The 20,658-nt window shown below is 36.9% G+C and overlaps 1 protein-coding gene across 1 annotated transcript in view; it reads right to left on the bottom strand.

Moving 5' to 3' along the window:
- Positions 1-20,658, bottom strand: part of FAF1 (Fas associated factor 1) — a 169,855-nt gene that overhangs the window by 131,531 nt on the left and 17,666 nt on the right. The window contains exon 3 of the mRNA XM_057401776.1: positions 1,857-1,903. Within this exon, the coding sequence (XP_057257759.1) occupies positions 1,857-1,903 (47 nt within the window). The remainder of the gene's footprint in view (positions 1-1,856; positions 1,904-20,658) is intronic.

Genomic DNA, 20,658 nt, shown 5'->3' with positions numbered 1-20,658 from the left:
TCTTAAACACGTATTCTGTCCTTGAAATACCGCAAGATCTCTCTATAGAAATTATCCTTAAAGCAAGTCAAATCTGTCATCTAGAGAAGGTCTGAATTTAAAAAAGCACCAATGTGGATGGCATGCATGTCACAGAAGTGCAGAAATTATATACAGCTACTGCAAACCCCATCACTGTGCCTTCCACATTTGAAAAAGAACAATGTATTACTCTTGTAAATGTATTATGCTTGTGAATTACGGAGCCCCTTGTTTTACAAGGGGCTCCTTCACTTCTGACATCAGCAGGTGCAGAAGGACGAATTCCCAGCTACCAAGACCCACACTCAAAGACCCACTTCAGAGGTGCAAAGAGCACAGGAAACAGTCTTATTTTCAGGATTTTAAAAAAATATAATTCTGGAGTGATATGCTATTGTCTGAAATCTGACGGCCAATCTGATGGCCAACTGCAAACTAAATACTATAACCATTTTGTTAACAGACCCAAGAAGCAATGAATATCCTTATTTTCAGGACTAGATTTTGTTGTTTACTTTTTTTAAGCAACACAACTGAATTATAAAACAAAATATATTTTTCCCCACCAATAAATTAATTTACTTCAAGACCAATTGTATTAATTCTATTTGATTCCATCACAAAAAGTATCCTACACATCTGACTGGCAACCTCTAACGGAACATAAAAAGCTTCACAGCAGTAAAATAAGCCTCATCTGAAAACCACTGGAAACAAGGCTGCTAAATCTTCTGAGCCTCCTTTTAAACCACTTCCACTGGAAGTAAAAAACTACTCCACAGCTCCTTCCTTCCGACCAAATGGGTCCAAAACTGCCGGTCTTTTGAATACAAACGCCTTGAGGTCAGGACTTACTAATGCAGGTAGAAAGTGCGCTCAACATAACCAAGACTTGACCTCAAATTGTCTAGGTAGGTCTTACAGTAACTAAACATCTAGTAACTTCTCTGAGCAAATGAGGTTTTTTCCTGAATCAAAACCTGACTATTTAATGATAGCTTTAGTAAGTACTGACAGAGTTGCCAAAACACCACTTTACCTGCATTATGTATCTTTTTTTCCCCTCACTAAACTTTTTTAAAATAGTTCATTGAGTATTTTTCTGAACAAAATCTTAAATACTGTTTTACTGTCTCTAAAACAGCTCAGTCCTTGTTCTGCTGTTTCCAATTGCCTCATCAGCATTTAGGAGCTGGTGCTTCAGTGACTTCAAGATAGCCAAGCGTCAGTATACAAGCACAAGTTTCATTCAGAAGCTGCCAGAAAATCAGTAAAGCTACTTTTAGAAGGAAGCACCCTCGCTTTGTCTAACACACTATCTGCTACCTCTAATTCTATTTAGAATAAATAAATAAATAAATAAAACACACACCCCAGAAAATCCCTACAAAAGTACAAACCCTTTAGGCCAGGGATAGGGAAGCATGGAATAGCAATACCTTTAAAAATAAGGGAAAAGAAAATACTTAGGCAAGAACATCTGTGGATTTACCTTGCAAAGTTTTAGATACCGGGGGTGGACGTTGTGTGTCAAGTCCTGACACCCAAGAAAGCCCACCAAAATCCAGACTTCACAGTAACACCCTGCAGAGAATGACTCAACAACCAACGAATTCAAAATAAAACCTAACTAATCTGGATAGGTGTTTGAGCTGGTCCTCCACCACTATGGGAAAAACTGACCATTAAATCCGCTTTGCCAGGAATAGAAACTGTGGCTCCAGAAAGTGCTTTAAAAAGAGAATTACATCATCTTATCAGGATTCAGGAACAAAAACCGTAACTATTACCCAGCATCATTCCCTGTGTGTACTGCTCCAGTCTTCTGTACTTACCTCTGTAGAATACCGTTTTCTTGTGGTATTACACCATTTATAGCTGCCTGAAAAGAGAAAACAAGTCTTGAGTCAGGCATGTAGAGCAACAAAAATAAATCAGAACTTCTATAATGTTTTAAAGAGTCATTAGCCTGCTTTAAAATATGCCATAAAGTGTTCTTCATTCAGTGAATAAACTTGGTAAACGATATTGTCATTGAAGTACCTGCATCAAATAAAAATCGTATTTAAGTGAAAACGAACAAAACTGAAGCTCAGGGTCCTGTAGGCTTGTGATGGATTGTCCAGGTGGAATACATAGGAATAAACTGCACAGCCCATGCTCAGTAAAGCTAACACTTTGTACATTTGGTATAAACATACAGTGAACATACGGCTTCCAATACATCGAGCTAACTCTGCAGACAAGGCAGCCAGACAGCACGTACATAGAAAATCTAATGTCTCCCAGAAGTATCAGACCTGCACAAACCTTTAAACCTGCACAGCTGCACATACACTGTGCTGCAGGCCTGATGTGTTCACGAATTGCTGGGGTCAGCAGAAATAGCTACTCAACAGCACACATGCCTTGATCACACCTATGACTTCCAGACAACCTCCTTCTAGCTCACATGTACAAATACCATGCAGCTTCCTAAAAGTCCTCATGTGGCAGGGAATCCAAAATTCAAACAATCTTCAGGTAGAACTGAAGTATTTTTAAAGTAAGATTTATGCAGTTTAATATCCCAGGCTGTCCAGATCATCAGAATACATAAAATATTACTTATAGTAATGTATGCAAGAACAAACCTGGCAAGTTGCATTCAGATTTGGTATTATCTGATGTTGCAGAATTACTATCTATGAAAATAACCTAAGGAATTCTATCTCGTATTAAAATACATAATTTTTTAAAGAGCCACAATGTACACCAGTTTCAAGTTCAAAACCCCACTTCTGGTAAAACTGTCTTCTCAGCCTGTTACAGCATTGCTCCAGTCTATGTTGCAGGCAGTTTTGATGCATTTCCAGCACACCTGACGCTATATAAGTTAATATAAACTTTGAATTTTTATGTAAGTCAGGATGAAGGAAAAACCTGGAAAGCAAATAAGACTTTCTTCAAGTATTTAGAAGACAACTTATATTTCAGACTGCTTTATACCACCAAAAAGGTATTTTAAAATCATCTCATTGCTAGGACTTCCCAGGTCTGAGGAGCAGGAAAAGTGATACCATGTGAGGTGGTGAAGAGGACTCACGTTTTACTCCTCAGCCGATTAAAGTTTGTTCTGATTCTTGCTAGAAGATGTGGGAGTAAAGCTTTCAGAACCCTATCTAACGTCAGACTTTTAACCCTAGCCCAGCAGTGGGCAGATAAGGTGGAATAACACAGGAGGGAATTTCACATGGAATGAGAAAGAATTCAAAAGAAACTCTGAAGAGAAGAAAAACAGACTTCAAAAGACTAATTCTATTTCTGCTCTTTGATGAACTTTATAATCACTATTGCGTTCACAGGTATATATTTGTTAAGCTTAACAGTGAGATTAAAGAGAGCTTGTAGCATCCCACTGATCTCCATTTGCCGCTGTACCAGCAGCAATTAATGCATTTCTACTATCACAACTCATAATATCCACTGTCAGGTCAGATATATGTGACCTGTTGGCCAGGTGTATCAGGTGAATGGCGTCTGGTCGCTGATGAAGAGAACACTTGTCGTGGTTTAAGCCCAGCCGTAAATCAGAACCACGCAGTCTCTCTCTCACTCCCCCCTCCCCACCTCCCAGAGGGATTGGGAGGAGAATCAAAAGAATGTCACTCCCACGGGTTGAGATAAGAACAGCCCAGTAGCTAAGGTATAACACAAATCACTGCTGCTACCATCAATAATAATAATGATAAGGGAAATAACAAGGGAAGAGAATACAACTGCTCACCACCTGCCGACCAATACCCAGCCCGACTGAGCAGTGAACTAGCCCTTCTGGGTAACTGCCCCCAGTTTACATCCTGGCCATGACGTGCTGTGGTATGGAATACCTCTTTGGTTATTTTGGGTCAGGTGTCCTGTCTCTGCTTCCTCCCAGCTTTCCCTCCTCCCTGGCAGGGCATGAGACTTAGAAAGTCCTTGGTCAGAGTAAACATTACTGAGAAGCAACTAAACACATTGGTGTTACCAGCGCTGTTCCCAGGCCGAAAGTCCAAAACACAGCACTGCACCAGCTACTAAGAACAAGAAAAAATGACTGCTACTGCTGAACCCAGGACAACACTGATGTTTAGAAGCTCAGAGTTTCTCTGGTACACCAGGAGACCAGTCATATACTGCAACTGAACTATAGACACTCATCAACTATCAACATCATTTTTACAAATTGACATTTAAAAAAATTGATGCTTAAGTGCTTAATAAACACAAAAAAAGTAGATTAAATCAGTATTTAAATGTTATAGTTTCTTTATCTCTGAATACATAAACACGATTTTTTTACAATTTCCATTAATAGTTAAGGCTACGTAACATCAGAAAGTATGACTGCTGAACTCAGCTAAGTAACTATGATACTGTAATAAGATTTATCATGTGTCTAGAAAGAAACATTGCATAAATAATAGCAAAAAAGCAGACAAGGAAAAGAGACACAGGTATCTATAAAATACAGCAGCTACCCATGAAGCTGTATCAAATTACAGTGAAAACAAAGCTTCCCACTAGATCAGTTTTAAATCAGCTTATCCACCATGCATAGCAAGAATCAGTGGTTTCTATTTAACAATACGTCTCATTTATCATCATTGTGGTTTTTGCAGTCATATAGAGCTCTTGATCATGTTCATCTAATAAACCTCCAGGAAAGAGTGGGAGGTTTCGGTTTGTTTGTGTTTTTCTGGATTTTCTCCCCCCTCGTGCTCTTCAGGAACATTCATTTCATTTCTGTCAATCAACAGGTAAATTTGGTTAAAAGTCAGAAATACCCATTATTTTGCATCTGTAGGATAGAGAGCAAATACAGGTTTTTATACCACAGGACCTGCATTAATAATGATCTACTGGTGCCACAGAATTCTCTTTACTCAGGGAAAAAGAAGTACTTCAGCTATGAAGAAATATAACAGCATGGCATTTCCACACTTCTCCCGTCAAAGCTCAGGTCTCAGTCTTAAGAGGATTAGACCAGCTCAAACTTCTTCTAAGCCTAGTTAGAGGGGTTAAATACGATAGAGGCTCCAATCTGTTTTCTTTAAAACTGAATAACTCACTTGTTCACATCCCCAGTTTTGTAAACTTGATGACATTTAAGGGGCACGGTAGTAAGAAAAAAACAGCAGCAGCGTTATGTACTTTTTTGATGGAAAGACCTCTATTAACCACACTGTAAAAATGAAGACTCTGGACACTGTTTGTTAAGCAAGATAGAAGACTAAAATTATGTAGACAGCAAATGGTAGCAGTGCACATGTAGATATTGCATAAATATTAAATATCCATGTTCTTACAAGACATCTATAAGTAGACCCTGCAAAGAAAGTAAGAAAAAGGAAAAACCATCTGCTTTAGAATTTCACAGGAGGAAGGTTGTGACTATAAAAAAAACAAGATTAAAAACAACTTTTAAAAAGAAAAAGTTAAGGCAAGATTTCTTCCAGGCTGTTCTTCCCCAGTGTCAGTCTCCTCTGAGAGAGGATCAGGTCTCTTACAGTTAAGCAAACATTCACAGATATTACATTTTTTTGTCTTTCCAAAGGGGATCATTCGACCATCCAAAACAGCCTGTGTTACCGCTATACAGTAATTCAAAAGATGTATTACCCTTGAAACAATGTTAATAACTGGCACATTAAATCTACTCATGGGTTATTAAATATACCATGTCTGGCTCAGAATATTTCTCCAGCTTCCAATAACCTGTTGCTGAGAGTGCTATCAGGGAAGCAGCACTCCATGCTCGCACTGTTCTCGCACTGTATATCCACAAGTCAATGGTAGAGATACTGGTACCACAGCTTTAACAGGTTCTAAGACTTTTCCCAAAGCTAAGAATCTAAGGTGTGTCTCAATGTTATCCATACACAAACTCTAGCATAACACTGTTCAAACTTGGAACAGAAGGATAGAAAGGGGGACGTCATTATTGTTTCGGTGGCAACATTCAAACAAATACATTTTATTTTAGGAAATTATAAATAGAAATTTAGTTATTCTTGATTTATACATTTTGTTTAGTGTTGTCAGTCATATCCAGGAATTGAAATGGTCAAATAATTGGACCTGCTTTGGACCAGACTGACATCCAGAAATAACTTCCAATCCCAAGTGCTCTGACTCCACCATCCAGCAGTAGAGGATATACTGATAAACATTACTGACAATCTTGTTCATTTAAATGAACGGGAAAACAGGAAGATGACAGAATACTGGACTGAGCACCAATTACAAAGGTTCAAAGTAATAACACTTCTCTTAGCGTTTGTTTCAACAGCAAGCTTCCAAATTACAGTATCAAAATATATTAATCCAACTTGTTGTTTCCTGGAAATATAGGAAGAATAAAGCAATAAGGTTAATGAAAGGTTACCAAATTCATTAAGAGTTTGGGCAATGCAGAAACTCTGCAATATTCTACAGACTGAAATTATTTAAGTGCCTAAAGAACGTTGTGAAGCAGACTGTGAAATTTAAAGCTTTTCCTTAAGGGAATATTAATGTAAATAGGTTAGTTCTGACTAAATGTGACTATCTTTTACGAGTACAAAACACTGTTAGGAAAACCAAGAACCACCATTTCTTAATAAGCTGGAGCAACAATGTTGATGACTTCTCTTAAAATACAATTATAGTACTAATCATTTCAAAGCAATTAAGCATGTCTTACAGTGACTCTCCTCTTAGGGTCGTGAAGGTCCTATGAATAATTACAGACAAAACGTAGTATTTTAGATAGCACAAACATTAAACTTCCGAGTTTAAAATACTCAGTGGTCATCACTAAGTTTGAAAGTGGACTGGATTTGCCAATCATATTATTTAAAGGCAGAGGTCTACATATACTGACTGTATATTCAAGCAAGGTGGGGAATCCCTTTCTTTTCATGATCTACAGGCAGGAGGTAGTTTTTAGATTTCCAGAATTTGAAAGTGATGTTTATATGAATTACCTTCAGAATTCAAAGCAGCCCCAGGCAAAAGTGCAACCAGAGGCTTTTGCAACAAATAAGGTGGGCAAAGATCCTCCCCTGTGGCCACCTTTGTTCCCTCTCCTTTCCAATCTCCACACCCCACAATGGTTTTGGCCATCAGATACAACCATACCCTAGATATTGTCCTTTGAAACCTTCCCCATTCCAACCCCTATCACAATGAAGGGCAAGAGCTTTTACAAAGCACAACGTAAGATCAACCTTACAAAATAGGGCATTAGAAAACACATCTCTAAGCAAAAGAAGAAAGCAAGTTCAAGCGGCATGATGCTGGCAGATCAACCCTTTCAGAAGAAGAGGCTAGGGAGACGTAAATGCCGTGCACATGCAGAAGCTGCATGAGTTTCATTGAGATAAATAACCATATCGGCTTAACACAACCAGGACAAGTTTACGTATCAATCAGCTCACACGGGATTCAAAAGCCTTATTTAGGTTTGACTAAATTCAGCAAGCAAGACCATTTCAGTCTACTTACTAAAGGCCATGCAGACTTTACATTTGTTTAGCTAAAATTTGGAGTGGTTTACATTAAACAAACACAATACACAAACGAGACACAGAGTAATAGGAACTGCCATAGCAGACTGATTAAGCCAAAACCCAAAGATGTCCAACCAAACTGTAACTGCTTCAGAAAGTAACAAGGAAATATAATGGAGTAATTTGCTCATAGGGCGTTTTCTTCCAAGACACTAATTTTCTGTAGGTCTGACGTGTCCAGATTTCCAGTAATTATAATTTTTGTTGTATTCAATGTACTGTAATAGCCTCATAATTCAAATATTTAATTATTTCTAGGAAACACTAAGTGCTCTCTTGGATGAAAGGATTAGTTTCTTCTGACTTTCAAGAATCCATATTCTTCCCCAAGTGCTACAACTCCTAGATTTTACTTCTGGTTTAAAAAAATCTGCTAATCTAAAAACCAAAACAGAACACCAAAGTTCTGCATGTCATGTCTTTCCTGCTCATTTAGCCTTTTCTTTCTACTATATATTGAAAGTTTCCTTGATATGAAAGCTATTTACCTCAAATCACAAATTCAAAGTTTAGCCCACGGTTTTTTCTCCATTAAAGAAATAAAGACAGCTCCCTGTCTTAGAGAAAGGTGTGTTAGCAGCAGGACTGTTTTGAAATGTAACCAAAAAGTGGTTGTTTTGTTGTTCCACACTAAGCAAACAGAACCCTATTTTAATATTTGACTGACCCTTTCAGCAGTTAATCTTAGATTTATTTCTCAGTCTGATCACAGAAGTGACCGTAACACCAAATCCTATGTACAAAATCTCGCTACAGAACTCTTATATATTGGAAATATCAGCCAATATTCCTCCGTGCTATCAATCTATCCTGCTTAAATTCAAGCAAATTAAATCTGCTTTTTCAAAAGCTGAAAGCGTAATGAAATATACTAAAAGGCCCACATTAAACAATCTATAATACACTAGAAAAAATACTTATCTTTTGTATTTTATTATATATTTCCACATCATCAAAAGGGTCATTTCTACTACTCTGTTTACAATTCTAATTCCATTGCAATTAATTCTGCTTTTAATTTGGGCTAAATGTGATATTGCCCCTGAAATACAATACTCTTACTCTAATTTCATTGCTTTCACACAATAAATGGCTTATCCTAAAGATTTTAAATCCATTATTTGGTGTTCAAATAAAAAAAATGGACAATAAAACTCCAAATGCTTTGTACAATGGGGAGCTGTAAAAAACAAAACAAAACCCAAAACTGAACAAATGTTATCCAGAGAGGAAAACCAAATAATTAAATGATAAGGGATAAAGAAAAGCATTAGTAAAACATGCATGAAAGGACCAAAAATGCAAAAGTTCATTCAAAATTGCTTCCAAACTATAAATCTACATGACAAAGAAACATACTTTTATATACAATAGCAAAGCAAAACAGGTGAAGAGCAAAGATTTATTAGTTCCTTTTGAGCACAGAAGTATTTCTTACAATGAAACTAACTTGCAGTGGTTCTGCTGTATATATATATATATATATATACACACACACACACATATATAGATAGAGATATATATAGTAAATGTTTTGAAATAATACTCCCCTAATACATTTCTTTTTGTTAAATACTAATTTGGGCTTGTATTTTCAAAAGAACTGATAATAACAGGTAATGCCAGATGCAGACGTGTCAAAACATTTGTTCTGACCTGCTGATACTGCGGTTACAGGAAACTGGATAAAAAGCAAGTAAGACTATGCAGAGACTTTTCTTGATCAGTTTGCAACAAGGCAAAGAAATAAACAGTAGAATCTTCACTAACTGATGCTGACAAAAACATACTGCAAGTACCAGCCAATTACTGCAGTGAATCTGGATTAATAATAAAGGTTTGCTGGAATCAGCTGCAATACAATCCCTTCTTTATGCCCCAAGGCCTTGAGATTGTATTATGAGATTCCCAAGCAGAGGAAGATAGCTTCTGCACAGCTTTATGCAACCATCAGCTCTTGCCTATTACAGGCAAGTCTGTGAAGCATTATTCTAAACAAGAAATTCCATAAAACCTTCTGCAGAAATACCAATTATTTTAGACCAGAAGCTTTTTACAAACAAGATACATTATCACTTTCCTACATACACAGCTACTTCAAAACCACTACTTCAACAAGTAATGACTGCTTTGAGTTCTAAAAGATATTTTTCAGCTTGGATTTTTAAATGAATGCAATAATATTTAAATTAAAAACTTACTAATTGTGCCCCCGTAGTTACAGAAGCAACCTCTACCTTTGTTATCTCTGGCAGGCTTTGCAATGCAAAGAAATGAGTCAGCTTTTTCCTGTAGCTTGTGTTATACTTGCTGGCGTTTCCCCAGCTTTGCAAGTCTCAAAGTTATTTCCAAGTGCTAGACGTGAAGTTACACCCACAAGGTTTTTACAGAATGCCAACATTTGTCGCCATCGTGGTTAAAATTTAACCAAAAACTGTAATTGAACTACAATGAAATGTCTTCTATGCATTCTGCTTTATTTCAGCTTGCTTTCTTTACAGCTAATGTACTTCATGAAAAGCTGCAAAACAATAGAATCGCTAATAAAGCAAAAAATTAACATTTCGTCAAAAAATGCCACATGAATATATTCCTACAGATGATTCACTTCATCAGCAAGAGAGCACGCGTTGAAATAGTTTACAATTAGCACTCTAGATGTGGTTTCCCATTTCTCCCTACTTCTTTGGTGGCTTCAGCTAACTTTGTCCTGTAGCTCCTACAACATGCCGAAATGCACTAGGAAACCTTTCAACAGTTACACATACTGGGGGAAAAATACACATCTTGCACAGTTCTTTAATTTTATATTGTCACTGTGTAATTCCCCAAACAAAGCACAATCTCTACAATCAATTCATAACTTGATGGTTTTTCCTAGAATAATGAAAATAAATAACATGAACAGATTTGTAAGAAGCTTATTGATCAGCATCTATCCAAGCTGAAACTATTTCAGCAGGAATAAAGAAAAATAACCTACTCTGAACTACCCACATAGAAAGGGAGAGGAGTAGGCCATGATGCATCTGCTACTTCGATACACCTATATGTATGGTGGTGCTAGTCAGTAACATCACTTTTTACATTAATACTACTTGACCTTCTGTATTAACAGAAGGTAATGCTTATGTTTGATGTCAAAACATATTTTTTTTACTTCTTAAAATGTTAAGCTAGACAGCAAGAGAGTCGGATAAAACAAAGGCTATGCCTGAAAAAATACCCACGTACTGAATTCTCACATTTCTACCTCTCTCCTTATTTTATTTACATTATTTTATTTAACTTTGAATGACAACACTAAAATGAAGAGTTTGGGGCTTTTTTTAAATCACTTGTTGTATAACATGATAGTTCTTAGCAAGTACTACTAGGGGTAAAATCTCAGGACACGAGACAAGAAGTCCTAGAAGTACTGCCCACAGACTAAGGCCCCTTCATTGAAAAGCTGCAGTAACATCAAACGCCTTACACAACAGTTTTCAAATCACCCCAACTTTAGTCAACAGACTACCTAATCACTAATGAATAATAAAAGAATAATTATGCAAGATTAAGCTTAAAAGTTTGGAAACCAGAAAAATCCCAAACCAAAGTAGGTAGCCTACTTGTCTCTCCTTATGCTACCCTGCTAGTGCTGCAGCAAGCCAGGTCTTCCAAGACCAGCTAAAGAGAATTTATTTAAATAAAACTAGGACAGAACTCTTAAGATATTCAACACTACTTTAAGTAAATCCACTTTTAAAATACTCAGCTTTGAAAACCTGCTGGATCTAGATGACTCCTAGTTCCCGCGGTGAAACCTTTCACAATTAAGGGTCACTTGGAAAATAATCACAGCATTGGCACAGGTGCTGGTTCTTAAATCATTTACTTCATTCCTACTCATATATTCCCAGCATGACACCATGAGAGACGAATCACCTGTCAAACATGCATTTGTAAGATGTATGCAATTTTCAGTCCAACTAGTCACAGAGTAATATACCACAAACTCCTCACAGATACCTCATTACCAGTCACTTCACTATTAATATATTCTAAACACTTGCTTTTAAATTCAAATGCCTCAGAACAAATTAATGGTAAGTAATCTTCATAGAAATTGCCAATACAGAGGTAACAGCCTCCAATAAGAAGCATATATAAAACATATGACAAGGTGGATAATGCATCCATATAGTTACAGCAATACTATCAGGCACTACTGTGATCCCAGGTGCTGCTTTTTGGTTATTCTCAGAACACAAAACTCTATCACAAGAAATGAGTCTTTTTCCATGAACAGAAATCTAAGTTTATTATTCCCATTGCTTGTTTGATCACTATGCAAGAAAAACTTATGGAGCTTATTTCTGAAGTAACTAAATCCCATCTGTTATTTGGAAAGGAGAGACACAGTTTACTTTGTATTGTTGGCAGCAAAGTTTTACCTAAAAATCTCCTCCGCAATCTTTCTGGGCAGACATTAACATTTCATATGCATCATCACAGCAACATGGCTACAAAACACAGCCATAAAATACATAATCACAATCCCTTTATTATCCCCCAGTGAATAAAGCAGGCTTTTTGATTAGAAAAACTAAAATCCGTAGTTATGAAACAAAATAAACTACTTCAGACTAACACTATCCCTTTAATGTCTAGAAAATTATCTAGTAGACTGTAAAATAACTATTAGATTAGCTAAAATTGTGAAGGGATGAAAGATATGGATTTCTTCAGATACTGAAGAATTATTCTAGTGTAACAGGAACAAAAGGGTGCTCATCTACAAGACACTTTGCCCAAGCTACACCAGTTTTACCCCATGGGTAAGATATATACCCCATTACATCTTCCTTCAATCAGCAAAATAAGAATTAGCCCCTTCTGATGAATCAACAAAACTGCAAAGCATACACGAAACAGCACTGAAGAAAACACATGTTTAAAGCCATGACCCTTAACTGCCTTGAACCCAACACAGAAATCCCTACCTCCTTGAGAGCCATCAGTTTTTTCATCCTCCCAAATACCTGCCTTTGAATTGAAGGACAAAATAATTCATGTATTTAAGCCTAATCCATGGTTTCCATCAAGTTGCGAACACATCCTTTGGCCTCAATCCATTTCAACATGGTAGACCAAAATGAGTCCTAAATACAGTTAGCCACCTACCAAACAAATGACTTCACAATGTTAATATTTTAGCAGCGCCTTGAACGTAGGAGACAAGAATGACATTGCACAGCACCAGTTTCCCACAATGAAAGCTCCAGTCTTCCCAAGCTCTGAGGCTGTCAAGACTCCTTCTGTGAAATAAGCACCTCATTTCAGCAAAGGTGCAGTTTAAAGAAGCTAAAACTGTTTTCACCAAATTCCCAATAACCTTTTTCAAAACTGAGACACAGCAATTTCCTCAAGGGTGGGGGAAGAAGAGTTTGTATTCCCCTGCCTTAGGACCAAAACCAGAAAAAGTCAGAAATCAATTGAAGAAACCAAACATCCCCCCTGGGTCTAGTACACAATTTAGCTGTTATTTGTTGGGGTATTTTGAGAGTTCTTTTTTTACCTGCATAGTCCCAGGCCAGATCCATGGCAATCTAAAAGTTTTGGGATATCAGACTATAGCTGAAGAAAACAATTCATTTCAGTTGTCAAATCTTTCTCTACAGACAAGCCAGAGACTGCTCTCTTCCTTCCCAGGCTCACTTTTTACAGGGGAACACTGTGAAGCTTAAGATTCTTGGATATTTACACAATATCAGCAGCTACAGCTTTGATTAGAGCTTTCATGGGTTTCCTTATGAAAATCACAAGATGTGGCAATGTTAACATGATCCAAGCAGTTTCTCAACCTCCTTTGAAAGAGCAAAGGGTCACCCAAACAGGAAAACAAATCCAAAGACCACCTCAGGTTTGGTTTTGGTTTTTTTTTTTTTTGGGGGGGGGGGGGAAGAAAAAAATCCAAGGAACCAACCTCTGTAATAAAATAGCAGTTTTATTCAAAACAACCAGAAGTTTAGAACACACAAGTTAGACATTTGCTACTTTTATTCTCCCTTTTGTAAGCTTGTTTCTTTGCTTGTATGCGTCAGAAGGAGTACGTGATGTTTTTATTGGGTTTGGCTCCATTTTGTTTTAAAACTGTAGCTGCTCTGTTGACCACTTTCTGATGTCTAACAGACCCAAGACGGATGCAGACACGCAATGGGATCAACTGCAACCTGTGCTCTCAAATTCATGTGAAATGACTGTCACAGTGGCAACGTATTCAACACTTTCCTGCATCACCTGAGGTATCGACTACTGCTGTTAGTCTCAGAAGCAGTTTGGTTTTGGTAGGACCACCAAGACTGGCCTACCTTGCTGCTATCAGAGATAACCTTCCCTCATTGAAGCACATTACTGAGGTGACAAAGTAGCACTGGTATTCTGCGCTCTGCGAGTAAAGAGTCTTAATTTCCTCCACATGTATCAGTGGTGGTGTTTTGTTTTAATAGATGGATGTGCATACAGCTGGGTGGAAAGCCATACCAAGCTTATAGCTGCCTATAGACCTGCACATCTCATACAGTCTTCAGTGTTGAAAACATACAAAAAGGAAGTACATTTCACTTGAGATGCACGCATTCAAAAGTAAATAAAAACAATTAATTTAGTAATCATAGGGGGTTTAAGAATTAGCTAGTCTTCTCTGCTACCGCCTAGCTGCATAAATTAAACAGCATGCATCTGAGCTTATGCAAATACACAGAAACATCACTTTGGGACCTGCAAAAAGCTGGAAATACAAAGAATGAGAAATCAATGATTTCTGCAAGCAGGGATTGTTAATCTAACAGAAAGTACATTAAAAACTTCCAAAAGTGCTTTCTGTAGCCCTTTGTAAAAGAAAAGTTAACATACAATTTAACCGTGTCCTACTAGAAGAGATTAATGCTGCAGCTGGACACATAAGAAACCTGTAACTCCTGGATTTCCTGGAGAACCAGATACCATGCCCACAGGACACTTGCACCAGTGGGATGTCTGTCCACCAACACTAATCGTCATTACCTAGCTCAGAATTTCCTTCTTCCTTAGCTCTGCTGGCAGCAGGATTCTGAATGCAGTCAACTCGGCACAGTAACACTGAGCATAAACTGAGTTGACAATAACATGCTTGACAGGACACCACGATCCAGAAGAGAACACCTGTCTAAATCAAAACTTAAAAAGGTCCTTAAAAAAAAATCTGAAATACAAACCTCTGGTTTCCACAGGCAGATGTGACTGTTTATTTGACCATAGGGAGAATGTTGTTAATACACAGATAAACCAGTAATCCTAATAGTGAAAACCCCTCAGATCTAGTCCTAATGAGAAGCACACCATGAACTCCTCGCTAGTCCCATGGTGAGTGCTGTCAAACGTGTGCCATATTCAGTATGCGATTCTGAAGTAAAGAAAACAGCAGGTCAACAAGATAAAAGGGGCCAATGTGATGAACACTAGCACCATAATGTGTAGTTCTGGTTCTCCAGCCGCTGACATACAGCCTGCTTGGAATGAAACAACAGAGCTGCTAAACATATGTCAATACTGTCCCACATTTAAGGAAAAGAAATGGCCATGTGCCAAACTTAGATTAATCACCTAGTTTCTGGAGGCAGACTAATTCAAATCAACCAAAAAACATGTACAAAGAGATACCACATCAAAGCTTTTGCAGAGCAAACCAGTTAGAAAAACAGACAAAAGACATCATTAGTGTACTAGTTTTTACCAACTTGTACTGAGATTTACTATACATTATAACAAAAGAACTAAGTTAATGGTTAGAAAGCAATAAAAGATACAAATAACAGATTACTGATAACTGTCAAGAGCCAATAGCCCACTTTCTGCCTACAAATCCCATCTAAACTGGCATCTCCAACAGAAATAAAGAAAAATTGCAAAAAAAAATAGATTTTTTGGGTTAGTTTTTTAACTTCTTTCTTTCCAAAAAGACAACATTATATAGTATATAAAAAAAAAAAAAAACACAAAATGGGGACATCAAAAAACCTGTCTGACATATAACTATTTTTAAGAGGTTTTAAACACAGAGATGCAAAAACCCCTTATCTCCTGTGTAAGTTATCCGTTTGAAAGAAAAACTGTAGTTGAGAGCTGAAGCTTTATAAAAACAGATGTTTAAAATACACAGTATCTCATTCCAAGGTACAGAAATGGTTTTTGTTAGCTGACTCTTGGAAGCTGTGTACAACAGGAACTGCAAATCATCATATTTCCAGGTGCTGGGTTTACTGAACTTATACTGTGCTTCTACCAGAATACAGAGTAATGAAGACAAGTATAGCAAGAAGGCACCAAGGTAATTTTAAGAATGTATTTTGAAAATAAAAAGCAGTTATTTATTTTGTAATCATTATACACATGTTCATAGTGAAATTAATAGGGGATAAACCCCTACTCCCCACACCCCTTTATTTTGATGAAATGTTTTCTTCTCAAAGTGATGTTTAAGCAGTACCTACATTATGTCTATTGGAAAAGACATGAAATAAACTGAAATGGTCATACTGGAAAAAGCAGAAAGTTAAGCATGGTGAATCCTGCTTTTCATTCAAAAATCCTGTTCTGATTACCAGTACAGAATATAAAGTCATGCTATATATGAAGGATTTGAGGTTTTCATTAAATCTGTGAAAGGCACAGAAGACCAGGTTTCATGTGCAGATGCAATCAATTGATTTCAGGTGAGCAAAGAGCTATCACCTATGTAATAACTTCATATAAAGGAAGATTCATACTGCATAAGTTCAAGCAGATTACAGAATCTGGCATTAATGGGTCATTTCCTTTAAATATGTACCATCATCAGAGACATTTCAACAGCCACACAGTTGGGATTTTTCATCTTTTTATTTTATTGTTTTTACACAGTTTAAGATGTATTTACACTGTCATTCTTACCTGCACATACCAAAGCAGACGGCCATCATTTTCATGGGCAAACTATGAAACCAGACTTCACAATGGACAAATTCCTAACTTCTGTTTCTCCAAATGTAAAAATGATTGTAAATTAATAGAGCTCAAAGAAATGACACCAGGAAATAACATATCAGCAATCCTGGCAAGCTTAAGAGGGCTGGATTCATTTATTGCAGAATAGTTTCATAAAGATGAAGGCCTAAAGAGACCATTATATTATCTGCATTGATGTTTCAGATCTTCTGTGACACACAAAATATTTCATCACCCAGCCTATAATAAGCCTAGTAATTAGGCTACAGTGTTCTAATGCAGAAAAAATCTCAGCTGCTATATATGCAGCAGACCACCACAAAGGCCAAGCCACATGCAACAGTGGGGAACTAATTACTGGCAAGGTTAGACTTCATGATCCCATCAAGCAATTCATACACTGTTACTGCATATGAATTCCTCTGCGGCACTCTTGTGATCGATTTGATTTTAAGCGGTTGAACAAGGCCTAGCAACCAAACATTTATGAAAGACAGCTTCCTATATTACTTCAAGCAACTACAAACATGATTTAAATACTGCAAAGTGTATACAGCTCCGAGATGTTTAAATCTGATCTATTTAGGTCCAAGTCAAAGATAAATTAACGGCAGCTCATATTGCCTTGAAGTATCCTATACAGACGAATAGACATAAAGACTTCTAATTGGGAGTGGGTAATCTTTAACCATTCAAAATTAGGAAGCTGATGTTTCAGTTCTAAACTGAAAAGAGATTTCAGATGAATTCTTAATAAAAAACAAAAGTGGCTAATAGAAAAAATAAACAAGAAAGGAGGTCCTTATACTTCACTCAGGACTGGCTTTGTTTAAAGCTAAGACCAAATGTCCAAAAGATACAAAACATAGCAACAGTCACTGAAATAACAGGAAAGACATTGGTGATATTTTAACTCTTCACACTAAAATCTACTGGCAACACCAAGAAGAAAAAAAAAAGGAAAAGGAAGCATGTAGAAAATAAGCAGCAGGAATATTGCATCAGCACAAAGAAATCCTCAAAACTAGCTTACACAAAAACACAGTCCTTATGAGATTAGAAGCATGTGAACCATACAACCTCTGCTGTTTGTGTGTGTGCTGACGTACTTCTCTGTCAGCCTGTCTGTAAGTACTTCCCTGTTTCTGTTTTGGGATCCTTCTACCTTCCAGCTCACCAGGACTACTTGCTCTTGGTTGTTCTGTCTGAAGTCCATAAGGAATCATAATGTCCTTGAGTTGAGTCTCATAGAGTTCAAGAAGCAACAGGTGCTCCAGGGAATTTTCAACCTGGTCCCTAGCACAGCCTCTCAGTTCACAACTCTTTCCCCCAAACAGGAAAACAGAACTGAGATCAAGAAGCCTGAGCGAAGAGCAAGAAAGCAATCTGTTCAAGACAAGAACTTCCCTAACTTCTGGTTTTGGTTTTGCCCCTTATGCTGCAGAAGTGCCCTGACCTTAGGTTGGTCACATCGTTAACAGGACCTGCTTACCTTACTACTTCATATTGCCCTGGGTGCCCCACGGGAGCTTTCCCGATCAAATACAGAGCTCAGATTTAAACTTCCAAAGTCATAGAAGGAATACATTAAAAATAATAATAGACACATCCAAAAAAAACCCACCCTGAACTCCTGTATGACATCTGTATGACAACATTTGACTACTACAGGTCATGATTATCAAAAACTTGACCTTGAAATAAGCCTCTGTATAAGACGCACAAAACAAAGTTAAATTAGAGAAGACAGTGATGATGTTCTTCCCATTTACCTGACAGATGGGTGGTCAAAGGATGACAGAGGAACCCCTAACCAAAATCATCCCTACTTCACTACTGTCTTTATGATTTGTGAACCAAAGTCCTATAAACCTTGTTTTCCTTACAAATCAAAAAAAAAAAAAAAAAGAGTTTTGTTCTGCACTGAATGAAATATTTAATGCCAAGCAAAAGGATGTTAATTTTTAACTCCACAACTTTATGGTTCAAACAAAGCAAAACCTTCTCCTCTCCCCAGCTGTGGGGCACTCAATCTGTACCTGAATACTGAACCAAACGTATTAAAAAAGAACCCAAACTAAAACAAAAACCACTAAACAAAATACCCACCACACATGGACCATGCACTTTAAATTTAAATATAGAAAATGTTACATTTCTCATCAGTCATGAGCCTTTTTTCATGTATTATTTTGACTTTTGATATGCTAAAATCACTTGACTATCAGATGTTTGATTCCCTCTCAAGCCAACAACTCCTTTTCTTCTTACATTCATGTTTCTTCTGTCTTCTCTCCTCTTTCTTCATTCGTCTGCTTCTAACTCATTGTTAGATTGGCACAATTTGGTTTTCAGTCCCCTTATTACAAGGCAGCTGCTTTTAACAAATAGGAGCCAGTGACCTGCTAATGACAGACTCTTAAGGCATCTTCACCACTTCTAGCCTCCTCAATCTTTTTAATTCCACAACTTATCATTTTCTTTTCATAGACACTCCATTCATCTGTTTAGTTTCAAGAACTACGTACATTCCTGAAGCACCTCTTACATCCCTAATTTCCTTTCCTTTCTTACTTTTCCTATGCCTTTTTCAAGCTTACACGTTTTAAGTCATTACTTCTTTTCCCATTATATTCTACTTCTAGATTGTTTAATCATCACTAATAAAATCAACAGAATATATTGATTATAGAAGAGAGTATTTAAAGCTATTCTCATAGCTCTTCTCATAGCTTTAAATACTTCACTCTCCCCTTCTGCTCATACTGGAGTCTCAAAAGAAAATAAACCAAATTCCCTTAGTTGTTCATACCATTTTTCATCACAATTCCCTCATTCAACACCATCTGTAAGCATTTATTGTAAAGCATATACTTGACAATTTACAAATCCCCAAAACCATATCCAACTGATTTAATGTACTGAGAACTCTACAACTCGAACAGAATGCAGAAGGCTATTCCTTGCCTTCCCATAAACACTTCAATTTTCAAAACAGCCCATGTTAAGTCACAATAAACTACTAGGACAAAAGATGGTTTTAGTTATACCACTCTCTCAATATACATTCAGGTTTTTCTGTCTGAAGACACAGAGGATAGGCGCTCCCTTTTACTCACTGGTGGCTCATTCTTGCTTACACCATGACATGTTGCAACATAAAGACTCCATATACTTTGGCTAACATTCATTTTAAACATTTAGTTTCAAGTGTTTGGAGAACGTAGTGTTTGTTTACCATAGGTTACAAGATCACACATCATTTTAATTGCTATGCCTTAAAAGAAGCACAACATTCATTCTAATAAACTCAGTTTAAAACCCCACTCTAAACCTCTGTGATACTTTGGTTGAAATTATTAAAACACAGAGAACACCCTAAACAATATGCTAGGAACACAACAGAGCAGACAGTTGAAACTGTAAACAGAAACAATTTTGGAATTTTTTTTTTAATAATTTTCTGATAATTTGAACTGGTTCAAAGATCATTCATTTGGAAAAGACAAAAAAGGAGGAAGTCAAAGGTATTACAGTTTAAAGATCACTTCCTTTTTAATTAAGTTTGCTCTATTTTACAATTTCAAACCTTAAGAAAAGGCATTAATAGTTCCTGTATTTATCCTGATAACCCCATGCAGAGTTGCTTGTTTTACTGGTTTCCTCCTATTTGTCTGCACATTGAACCTTGCTACAAAAGGGATGATAAGGTTTTCTTAGGATGAGTTTGTTGGGGTTTTGTTTGTGTTTGACTGTGTCTGGATAACTCCAAAACTAATTAAGGTCTGGCCTTAATCTCCAATTCAGTTCTGCATAATAAGTAACAATAGAAGAGTGACTATGTTGTTTTGTAACTAAAAATAGCATATGAAAGATAGAAGTTGGTTTATCTTGCATTTCTTCGCCAGGCATCTAAACCCTCACAAGTCCTGTGTGTATACATAAGTTGTCTTCTATAATTGCTATCCTTAATAACACTACTTACAAAATTATGCACACAATTGGTCAAAAAGAAAACTAAACCCAATAAGAAACGATGATTCAAAGGAAAAGAAACAAA

This window comes from Pezoporus wallicus, unplaced genomic scaffold (genome assembly GCF_028554395.1).
Source record: "Pezoporus wallicus isolate ANWC-B61680 ecotype Strahan unplaced genomic scaffold, APGP_CSIRO_Pwel_v1 contig_1035, whole genome shotgun sequence".
Taxonomy (NCBI): Eukaryota; Metazoa; Chordata; class Aves; order Psittaciformes; family Psittacidae; genus Pezoporus; species Pezoporus wallicus.
The sequence above is the reverse complement of the archived record's forward strand: the minus strand, read 5'-3'. Positions and strand labels throughout refer to the sequence as shown.